Source organism: Cornus florida, unplaced genomic scaffold (genome assembly GCF_030987335.1).
Source record: "Cornus florida cultivar Cherokee Brave unplaced genomic scaffold, ASM3098733v1 CherokeeBrave_3.0.0_Hap2_Chr01, whole genome shotgun sequence".
NCBI lineage: Eukaryota > Viridiplantae > Streptophyta > Magnoliopsida > Cornales > Cornaceae > Cornus > Cornus florida.
In genome coordinates this window covers 99,598,611-99,610,678 of record NW_026775571.1, presented here as the reverse complement: position 1 = coordinate 99,610,678, position 12,068 = coordinate 99,598,611, and the positions used below count along the sequence as shown (strand labels likewise).

Here is a 12,068-nt window from a genome sequence, read left to right as displayed (position 1 = left end):
GACCAACAATGATCTCGGGCCAGACACACACAGCAATGCCACCTAAAATTGGATTGGCAGCCACTGCTAGAGCTTGCCCAATTTTATAGTTAAGAGCTGAATTTGAGGAAGACTCGTTAAAACCATCCTAAAATTAGCATTTGTATATATATATATATATGTCTCTAGTGCTAATTCAACTAAATTGAAAGGGCAATTTCAACAAATATTTAAAAAAATAAAAAATTTTGTTTCTGTTTTGCATTGATTCGGAGTTCAACAAAAGTTTTGATCAACTTCTTTTCGGGAACAGGTCATCACGGTCATCATCATCTTTGCCTTAATCCCCATATGAATAGGATCAGCCAATTGAATTTTCTTTTTCCATTCAATTCTATTACAAGCCTTCTCTCTTCTAATATTTGATTTCATCCCATGTTAATTTTCAAACGAGTAAGAGAAAGAAACCAAATCCATGGAAGATGAAACAGAGACTTTCTTGACAAAGAACAATGCAATTTCAGGGTACTCGATTCCTGAAGGAGTTGTTGAGTTGAAGAATTTGAGGTCATTTTTCACATGGGTTTGTCTAGATCAATCCAATCTATGGAGAGCTTGTCTCTCATGGTCAATCTTCTTTCTTCTAACCATTGGTGTTCCTCTTCTCTCCCACTTTATCTTTTCTTGCTCAAGCTGTGATTCAAAGCATCGCAAGCCTTATGATGCAATTGTCCAATTGTCTCTCTCAGTTTTCGCCACGCTTTCATTCATCACTCTCTCTTCATTTGCTCGTAATTATGGATTTCGGAGATTTATGTTCCTCAATGGATTATGTGATGTGAGTGAGAATGTTCGAAAAGGATATAAACAGCAGTTCCATGTTTGTATCTCCATCCCTTTCTGTTTCTTCTAGTTTATCTTATATAATCATAGCTCGATTCTGATCAGATGAACAGTATGCACATTCCCAATTCAGTGTGAGCATTGACATTGTTTCTAACAATTCAGAATCCAACATGACTAATCAAATTTTGTAATAATAATTCATTTCGTTGTATGTTATGTTTGATGGACTTCACAACCTTCACTTAATGTCTTTGTTCATTAGACATAGTCTGAAAACAGAATTCTACCTTTCTTATCCTTGTAGAGATCAATGAAGCTCCTGTCTGCTTTAGTCCTCCCCTGTTTTGTCACGGATTGTGCCTACAAGATATGGTGGTTCGTCTCAGGAGGTGCCCAAATTCCCTACTTTGGTAACATCTATGCGAGCAACACCATTGCCTGCACATTGCAGCTGTTTTCGTGGCTATACCGGACTTCAATTTTCTTCCTCGTGTGTGTTCTCTTCCGGCTCACATGCTACCTGCAGATACTTAGACTAGACGACTTTGCTCAGGCCTTTGAAAAAGAATCTGATGTGGGTTCAATCTTGATTGAACACCTCAAGATTCGAAGAAATCTTCGGATCATAAGCCATAGATTTCGAGTATTTATTCTATTGACTATAATCTTTGTCACAGCAAGTCAGCTTGCTTCCCTGCTTGTTACAACCGAGTCTGGAGATATAATCAATATTTTCAGAGCTGGAGAACTTGCAGTAATTCATCATTCCCACATAAACACTCTCGTGCATTAAACTTTTTTATGTTTTCTTTATTTCAAATTGATCATGTACATGTTTTTAAAGACGACCGAAAAGGGAATAATTAATATTGGACTGAGGGAGTGCATATCTATGTAGGTATATTGACACATTACAACTTATTGTTACGGTGCAGTTATGTTCCATCACAATGGTGACCGGACTATTCATTTGTTTGCGTAGTGAAACGAAGATCACACACAAAGCACAGTCTGTGACATGCCTTGCAGCGAAATGGCATGTCTGCGCGACAATCGACTCTTTCTACGATTTGGACAATGAGAGTCCAAGAGCTCAGGTTTCTCCATCCGCCACATATCCTGTCAATGGTAATTGCCATGAATCTGATAATGAAGAAGGAGATGGAGATGACATTCTGGATAACACAAATATGGTGCCAATTTATGCAAATGCTATCTCATACCAGAAAAGGCAAGCTCTAGGTGAGTTTTTGATCAAACACTTCAACAATATTTTGTTTCTATATAAGTTATATTGCAATGTAGAAGTAAGTGTTGAGTTGAATGTGTTGCAGTGACATATTTTAAGAACAATAGAGCTGGGATTACGGTGTTCGGATTCATGCTAGACAGGACATGGCTCCATACCATTTTTGTGATTCAGTTGTCTCTTACTCTTAAGTTTCTCAACAAGACGAACTTCTTTTTTTCTTTTGTTTGTGTGTGTGAGAGAGAGATAGAGAATCTTCCAAATTATTTAATCCTTAATCAATTGTATATATAGTTTTTCATCTTTGTGTAAACATTGTAACTAAAAATTGAAAGGTGTTGAGGAGAAGAAATAATCAGGGCTGTTTTTGGCATATATTATTGCAACTGAGTCAAGGCACAAGGCACAAGGCACAAGGCACAGTTTTGTTTTTTTAAAGGTCTTCTAATTGGAGAACTCCCCACCTGTAACACCCTATGACAAGTGAGATTTTAAGTCCCACACTTGGATACGATTCCTCAGGTATGGAAGGTTCATCCTACCATTGAACTGCTCTACCCCCGTGGTGGCGGCCACAAGGCACAATTTTGATTTCACTAAAGCATAAGAGCGCATACTTCAAAACATTTTTCCATGGATCAATTGGTCCAGGCTTTAGAATCCCGATTTTGGCTGCAGACTGTTTGTAATGATGGAATAGTAACCACTAATTCATAAGGATCAGGGCAATTTTAATTGTAAATCATGAGTTGATGAACTTTAAAACTGTTTTTGCATACTGCATATTTGCAACATCAGGCCACTGTTGATAGACATGATTGGCCAGAGAGCCATCACTTATTAGCTTTTCAATGATTGGCGTGAGAGCACTTGTTAAGTTTCCAATGTTTTCTCTCTCTTGTTCCAGTTTGATCCAAAAAAAAAAAAAAAAAAAAAGGAGGAGGAATGGAAAGGAAAGGAAACAAAGGGATATGGTTTTTGTGTTTGGTATAAAATTTTGGAAGGAAAGGAAAGAGAATGGAAGAATTTGGAGGAATGCATTAAAGTTTGATGAGTAGGTTTCGTTATGCTTCCAAAAATGGGTGGAAATGGAAGGAAATATTTTTATTTTTTAAAAAATTGTTAATAAGTGACAAAATTTATATATAAAAAAGGACGCATGTGGTAAATTCATTAAAATAGTTTCTTAGCATGATTATATTCATTTCCTCGCTATGTATTTGCATAGAGATACCAAAAACAGAGGAGGAAAAAATGCAAATGTGGATGCCAAATACCTAGTATTAATTGTTGCAAACATTGAAGATTTCCAAACTAGAACACATCCCAAGAACTTAATTAGGGAATCAAAATCTTCATTATATTGTTCATACAATTTAGATCGGCCAACAGGGGAAAAAAGAAAGAAGCTACAATAGATTTGCTAGCATGACATGATATACATAATATTTCTGCTATCTCAGGCCAAGCAATTTATTATATATACTAAGGGAAACCTTTCTCCTCCAGAATTTCCACCACCCAATCAAACCCTGCATGTCACAAAATTAAGAAAGAAATAAGTCAAATTGAGTTGAAAAAATTCCTTCAAATTATATAAACCTTTGAAAAAACCACAAACACACACACACACACATATATATATATATATTGTCAATGAAGTGTGTGTGTTTTTGTGTTAGAGAGAGAGATATGTTACTTTGTGCAATCTGTGTTGAAGTCAATGGGTACAGGGAGAGTGATATTGCAAAGCTGTGGAAGTTGCTTAGCTTTGTCAGGGTTAACCCCTACTACCAATGCAACTTTCTTGAAGCACTCACACACTGCTTTCCGATCATCTCTAGAAGTGACCAACTGATTCAGAGACTAAGCACTCTGGCAACATGGAACAGAGATAGGAGCAAAGCCCACCAAGTAACCCTGGCATGGCATCAGCTTCGTGATGGCGTCTTAGCATGTGATGCCATAAACCACAGGGCTTATAGCAGCCATAGCCAAAAACATGCCCAATACAAACAATGAGGAACTCATAATCTACTTCTCCATATCTCTCTCACTTGATCAATATATATTAGACTATATATATTGTATATATGTTTTTGCTAGAAATGTATGCTTCTCTGGGATGAAGTTGATGCCAGTGTGCCACACTCCATTTATAGTGCAATGGCAAGTGAGAATGATGGGTGGTAAATCTTCTACTAAGGGCATGTTAAGGAAAGAAAATAAATATAGATAAGATGATTGCTAATAATGGTCAAGATTGTCCAACCCCTTTATTGAATAGGAATCACTTAATTTAAGTAATTTTTAATATTGAATGTGCATATTCATTAGGTGATTAAAGTTGAAAAATTATTTAGTGCAATGGCCATCTTCAAACGCCCCTATTCTAATTAATTTGAATGTCATGTGACACCAAGGAGAGAACTTTTGTCATGTGACACCGAGGAGAGAACTTTTACACCCTCCAAATGCCTACTATTGTGCTTGAAGCCAGTGGCCGGAGCTATAAAAGGACAGTTGATACAATGCATGGGCGTATTTATGTATTAATTGCATATGAGAAAAATAAAGGTGATGGTTTAATTTTAAGTGCCCAATAGGAAAGGGAATGTGTGGAGGTCTCAATTTTGAAGGAAAGGTGATTAATCCAAATGTGGATTGGTCTCAATTTTGAAGGAAATGTGCAGATAAGGATTAATCATAACTTCATATTATTATTTAAATTGAAATAATCCTCTTTACAATTTTCACTGTCATTTAAAGGAAAGAGATTTCCCTAGGGTGGGGGCAAAGAGAGAGACCAGTTAGAGATCACGGTGCTTGGCTGAGATCAGATCATAATGTTATCATACCTAATTAATAGTCTGATCGAATCACTTACTACCTCCGTCCCAAAATAGTTGTCCACTTCGTAAACTGTGACTCACATTTTGAAACAGAGGGAGTATAATATTTAGATGCATTAAAGTAGGTCTATAATAGGATCTATTTTAAAACGTATAATGGTAGTACTTACGTCGGTCGGACTATTTGGCAAGATAAATAAACCAAAATATCATTACTCAGTTCAAAATTTTGTAGATATGTTTAACAAAATATTTTGGAGTCAACTCCGAAATCGATGGAGTGATAGGTACTATAGACCAAGCACAAGGACCAATAATCTATGTTTGCATCAAAATTAAAACTTTGAATTTTATGTCAAGTATATATTTGAATATGAAAAAGCAATGATGTACGTTAAGAAGCCCAACTTGTTTCGCAAGGTGGTGAACCCCTTACTACACAATAGTCGGGGTATCGCAAAGTTTTGAATTTTTCAGTTAAATCAATTCATTCCTTTTGATTTAAATCAATTCAAAACATTTCTTAATGAATACTATAATAAATTACATACTGACCCGGATGCTGCTTTAATTTGCCAATTGATCAGCCTTCCAGTTCTCCCCCTAAGGATTTGGTCAAATTTGATTTGACCGAACCCATGTGCTTCTTTCTTTATTGCCACTCGATAAGCCTCCATGTGTTTGTCCCTGTCGATGTAATCTCCCACCACCTTTGACATTTCTTCGATCCCCTGGTGTGTGTCCGTCTTCTGAGCTATCGTTCTGCTGGTGTTTTCCTAGTCAATCACTTGGTCCCTCAGTCCGCCACCAAACTCCCTCGGACGGGGGTCATGGTGCATAAACCCAATGCAGTCATTCTGAGGGTTTGCCTCATTCATTGCCGCATGATTTACTAGCGGTGGTAGAGGATGAGGCTCCATCCCACGCTCCAATCGTGATCAGAGCTCTGCATTCTCTCTATGCAAGATCTCTACAATCTCTGCGTTCTCCTTGTGCAAGGTCTAGATCCCAGAGTTCCTCCAGTCGATTGTTCCGATTAACCTCCTGATGTTGCGTGCCTTCTTCGTAGATCATTGTCCTAAAGGGTAGCTGTAGGTGCAAAATTTCTCTCTATTAAAATAAATAAAAAGAAAAATACAACTCACTCAAAAACAAGCAATTATAACACTCAGAGAAAAGCATATAATGCTCAATCATTTAATTGGAGGTCTAGGCCTCTATTTATAAGAAACAAGGTGGTGGAATTATGGTAGGACTCGTCTGGCTTGTCCTCTAATCCATTCCATAAATGACATTCTTTACAATTATAATCCTTTCCTTTTTACAATTCTTTCCATGCAAAACTTTCCTTGCACAGAACTTGCTTTCTTTGTTGAATCATTTGTCTAGCAAGACTGGTCTGCCTTTAATTGAGGTTGGGTTGAGTGTCGGCTAATCCAAATGATTCGGTAAATAGGCTTGGAGTTCAACCTTAGCGCCCCGAGCTGTTGATGTCTTCACTGGGCCTGAATGAGATTGTACGCATCTGGGCTTAGTAAATGGGCCGAATGGCTTAGTCAGCGATCTATATGGAAGAAAGATTTTGCCTGAGCTTGTTCCAGATTGGGCTCTCCCAATTTGGGCTTGATACCATTCGGGCCCTTGCTGTATAAAATATAAATTTGTAGTGTGATGACGTGGACGATTCTTATTGGAAGGGGGATTTTTTTCCCTCCACACTTTGCCCTTAATTCCCTCTTTAATTGGACTACGACTCCTAATTAAAAGGGAAATTGAAGTTGCACGATTGCCAATTCTACAAAAGGCAGTTCAAGATGTGTCCATTGCCATTCTGACTAAAAGGCCTCTTCATAGCTCATTCCTGACTCTACGACGTTTACTGTGCTTATTGCTTCAACATGATTTCAGGTTAGTTCCTCATTCATTTGTCTAATTTCTTTCACATCATGAGCTCCTCATCCACTCATGATTGTATAGACCTTGTAGATTCGGATTCCACACCTTCTTCTTCCCCCAATCTTATTAGGATTCCTCCCCCTAGGGTTTCTGACCTCGTTAAATTCGCGAACGATTCAGCTGTTCAACTGGATGTCTCCCTTTCTCCCGCTGAAGTATCCACTTCCGGGTCAAATTGTGTGTTTACTAAAGAAGAAAGAAAGTTGATTTTGTCTATTCGGCGTATCAAGTTCTCTATTGAGTCTATAATAGAGGAATTTGAGATTCCCGTTGGGGTAGACATTGTCAAATACCCAGAAGGGGCTGATTTCAGTTCCGGCGAAGGTGTAAGGGACGACGAATTGCTTCTATCAGTTGGACTCCTTAACGCTCTTCGGTTCCCTCTTCACCTCTTCTATCACATGGTCTTTAATAAGTTAGGACTTGCCCCTCTCCAAGTAAACCCTAACTTTCTTCAAATAGTCTCGGCACTTCTAGTTCGCCAAAGGTTAGAGAGTCTTGACTTGACTCTTGCTGACTTACTTATTAATTATACCATCGCTATACATGGGACTGAGCCTGGCCGTTTTTATTTCACTTCCCCTCTTCAGCAGAGGATATGTACAGACCTCCCTTCATTCGAGAAGAAGTGGAAAGAGATGATGATAATTGTGAAAGGGAATTGGTCTGTGAACAAATCGAATACCCTCCCCATCCCTCGCAAATTTGGGAAGTTAGGTATAAAGTATCTTCCCTTATTCTATGAAAAGTGCTTTGGTTATTTCCCATGTCAAGTTTTATTATTTCGTTATATTTATGAATTTCTTGGTCTTCTTTTAGCAACATTCCCCTCTTCCATAACTAAGGAGAAACTTGTTTTTCTCGAAGCACAAGTTTGGAGCGACCCTCCTTTAATTGAGGACTTACTTTCCTCCACCAACCTCAAAGAAATCGCCTCCAGTGCCACAGCTGCAGACCTGATGGATTTGGCACTTCCATCTTTCGACAGCTTCCCCATAACTAAAGAAGAGAAATAGAGGGTTGAGACTCTGAAGAAGAGAACTGCTGAAGCGCCGCCTTTGGCGGTCACCCGATCTACTGAGCACGAGCAGGAGATTGATGAGCCCCCTCTGAAGAAGGCAAAGTCGAACCCTTCCTCCACCAGCAAAGGCAATAATGTCCCCAAGGGCAGGGGAAAGAGAGTTATGGAGACTAACCCAAAAGAGGAGGTTCGCGCTTACGACCAAGCAGAATCTGGAGAACCTTGGTGGCCTGTCTTCTCAAAGGTTGACAAGTTAATCCTTCATTTTGGGGATTCAATAGTCTCTGACCCCTCTGCTGCCTTGGCGGTTGCTCGAGGGATGTGGTTACCCAAGGATAAAGAAATCATTAGGAAGTTGGGGTTGGATTAGCTACTACCATCCGCCCCAGTTGATGTTGTGAAGGTTTATTCTTTTACCTTCAGTTGTTTAATTCTTCAGATTTCTTTTCACCGCATATTTACTGATATTATTACTATTAACTATGTAGAGTCTGTACCAAACTATGGCACTATATGCCACTACTGAAGCTCAGTCTCTTTCCATTAAGAAACTGGAAAGAGACCTGGGCAATGCTGAGAAAAAGGCTCGCATTTTGCTATGAATGCGACTATCGCATCTGACGTGAGGGATGTCTACAAGAATCACCTGGCAGCTTCTGAGGCTAAGGTGGAGACTTTGGAAGCTGAAGTCAAGCGATTGAATGACACAATTGGCACCTGCATGACTGCCGGGAAGCAAATGCAGGGATGCTACTCAACTTTGGTGTGCCTATCCAGTGCCAAAGCATTCAGATTCGGCTTTAACCAGGGTTCAGGTGATAAGGAGAAGGACCTAGAGGCATTTGATGCTGACATGAATGTATCTTTCCCTTACGCTGAAGGTCCTCAGGGCCAAGAAGCTGAAATACTGTTTGTTATTATGGTGAAGTCTCATCAGGAGGACCATTTAGCTCCAAGCTTTCTAGCTCATCTAACTTTTGACCTGCCAGCTCCTTTATCCATAAGTCCGAATGTGGTGGATTCCTTTGACTCTGCTCCTTTTTATCCAAAAAGGAAGTAGAGTTGTGTAACTTTTATTTTTTATTTTTGAAGGGATGAATGTAAAAACAACATATTTTTACTCCGAAAATACAATGACTATATTTATTCTGAAGTATCTTTCATATTTGTAAACGCTTTTGATTTTTACACTAGTATAATGTAATAATGTGCTCTTATCCTCAAGGAGGAAGGCTCATTGCCTGAGGGCTTCGTACCTCTTGTGGTCCAAAGCAAAAATAAGAAAGATGATAAGAAGGGAATCCCTTGGACCATTTAATTAATATCTGAGGATGGTTTCTCCTCCTAGTATTCTAACTGTCAAGGGAACCCTTCTTGCCATTGATTCGTATGGTATAGATATATCAATACTTGTTTTCCTTGTATTATTTCGATGTGGGACAAAACTTTCCATGGGCTATAGTCCATTAAAAAGGATCTGTATGTGTGTTACCATAGAGAACTTTTGCCCCCAGTTAGACTTACACCTTATTAACATAGCCTCGGTCTTAAATCGTTCGAGGTGGAATACTCTTTGGCTACGAGCCTGAGAGAAATTGTATTATACCGGACTCCTGTTGTCCAAAGTGATATGTTCCTCGGTCACGAGCTTGGGAGGAGCTGTATTGCACCGGACTTTTGAGGTCCGAAGCAATGTGTTCCTTGGCTATGAGCCTGAGAGGAATTTTACTACGCCGGACTCCTGAGGTCCGAAGCGTTATGTTCCTCGGCAATAAGCCTGAAATGAACTTTACTGCACCGGACTCTCAAGGCCCAAAGCGTTGTGTTCCTTGGCAATAAGCCTGAGAGGAACTGTACTATGCCGGACTCTTGAGGTTCAAAGCGTTATGTTCCTCGACAATGAGCCTGAGAGGAACTGTATTGTGCCGGACTCTCGAAGCCTGAAGCGTTGTGTTCCTTGGCAACGAGCCTGAGAGGAACTGTATTGTGCTGGACTCTTGAGGTCTAAGGCCTAATCTGGAAAACTTACCAAGTATACAAGACTGGCCGAAGATTAAAAAATGACATGAGGCTAAGAAAGAGAGTAACTGTAACTGAGAAGTCCCCCATACATTTGTTTGGGAGACTTTCTGCCACAGAGACTCTCTTCGTGGCAACCAAATATGGTATATTAACCCTATATTTACTATACACCTCGTATACTCCTATTCGATGTGGGACAAAGAATGGAACTTAATATGGGCCAAAAACCTGGTGTGTTTGAAAAAAGAATTATTGCAAATAATGCCCACTGGTACCAAGGCTTTTGAACACAATTTGGGCTGGGCCGTTACTATTACCAGTGGGCCCTCTTTGCAATACACTCAAATATTTTAATATTTTCTTATATAAATGAATGTACAGAGGTATTCTTTTTCGATGTAGGACAATAATACGATATGAGTTCTAAGCTAAGTAAAGTCTGAATATCCAATAAGCATTCATTTGCAATACACATGCACTATAAAGTACGTTTCCCATGTAAAAAGACTTGCAAGTACATTCAATAAGCAAAAAATATAGCTTTGCTTTGTTTGTGAAAATATCTTTCTTTTGTTTGTTTGTGATAATATCTTTCTTTTGTCGTAATATCAATAGCAGGGTGTATGTATTGCCCCCTATGACGAAAAAGAAAGTAGTAATAAGTAATATCCCATATTACTGAAGCAAAAAGGAGTAAAGATGTGTAATACTCAAGAAACCTTTATTATTTGGGCTTAGAAACAGCCATGTTTGTAGAAAAACAGATGTATACTGTTTGTAAAAGAAAATGAATAAACCATATTATCTAATGATAGTACCTTTTTAGGTGAATTGCATTCTATGGACATGCAATTGGACATCCATCAGCTTTAGCCAACCGGTAAGCTCATTTCCCTACTACTTCTGTAACTCTGTAAGGTACAGCCTAATTAGGTTGTAACTTCTTAACATGGGCTGTCTCTTACTTCAGCACCCAATCACCTTCCACAAAACTTCTGAACCGGACTCACTTGTTGTAACTATATTGCAACTGTTGTTGGTATGAAGCGAGTCTAATTACTGCAGCATCCCTTTTTTCTTCCAAGAGGTCGAGGCAATGCTCGAGCTGCTGATCATTGTTCCTTTTGAGCACCAGATGGGTCTGAAAAGTAGGAACTGCTGACTCTGTGGGGATGACAGCTTCAAACCCATAGGCCATGGCAAAGGGACTTTCGCCCGTTGGCCTTCGTGGGGTGGTACGATATGCCCACAATACCTGAGGCAAATTCTCGTACCACTTTGACTTGAGCTTCTCTAACTTTTGTTGTCCAAGTTCGGACCATTATCCATCATGATAACCATTGGTACTTCAAATCGGCAGATTATGTTGTTCCAAAGAAAACTCTTTACTTGCTCGTGGGTCACACTTGAATAAGCCTATGCGTGCACCCATTTTATGAAGTAATCCGTGGTTAGCAGCACGTATTCTTTTTACTCCACTATTTTAGGTAAAGGACCTACCATATCAATCCCCCATTGTATGAATGGCCATGGATTCGCCATCGCGTGTATGACGACCCTGGTTTTTAGGTCAGCGTGTCTTGTGATGAACCGTAAGGATGATCCGATAACGGATCCGAAATACGAAAGCGAAAACAGAAAACAAGACTCTAAGAAGTCAAAGTGACCTTCCATAAGGTCGTGGAACTCAATGAGAATTGATGCGGAAGCAAAAGATGAAAAATATGACGAATAAGCCCCCAGGGGCAAAATAGTTGTGATACCCCTCGATTCTAGTGCCACGGGTGATCAAGTCCGAGCACAGATCCGAAGGATATCAAACAATTAATATTTAATCGAACACAGATGACAAAATGAATTTAATAAATAAAGTTTAAGCTGGAAAAAACTAAAAGTAAAATCCTTTATAATTAAATACTTAGAATCTGATAATCCAAAACTCCATCAGTTTAACAACTTGGGAATCCATCTCTAGTGGACCCTTAATAAAAATTCAAAACTAAATGAAAGTAAAAACTGAAAATAAAATCCAAATCTAATATTTGGAAAGAAGTCCTACGTCGTCGGTAGAATGGAAGATCGTCTCTGCTCAGCACGAACGAGCTCTAGACTGGAAATGTCCGATACCTGAAAAATGATGAGT

The 12,068-nt window shown here is 39.1% G+C and overlaps 1 protein-coding gene across 1 annotated transcript; it reads left to right on the top strand.

The window, feature by feature from the left end:
• The first annotated feature begins 454 nt into the window (after positions 1-454).
• On the top strand, positions 455-2,929 carry LOC132278670 (uncharacterized). Its single transcript, XM_059780516.1, has 5 exons — positions 455-859; positions 1,130-1,579; positions 1,761-2,067; positions 2,160-2,299; positions 2,873-2,929. The coding sequence occupies exons 1-5, from the start codon at positions 455-457 to the stop codon at positions 2,927-2,929; spliced, it is 1,359 nt and encodes a 452-aa protein (XP_059636499.1).
• Positions 2,930-12,068: the final 9,139 nt, after the last annotated feature.

What these genes read in the sequence shown, in the direction of transcription:
- LOC132278670 (XM_059780516.1), top strand. Translation starts at nt 455, where the DNA reads ATGGAAGATGAAACAGAGACTTTCTTGACAAAGAACAATGCAATTTCA. An exon ending in TCAGAGCTGGAGAACTTGCA is followed by an intron (nt 1,580 to 1,760) that starts GTAATTCATCAT and finishes GTTACGGTGCAG; the next exon opens with TTATGTTCCATCACAATGGT. An exon ending in CGAACTTCTTTTTTTCTTTT is followed by an intron (nt 2,300 to 2,872) that starts GTTTGTGTGTGT and finishes TTGCAACATCAG; the next exon opens with GCCACTGTTGATAGACATGA.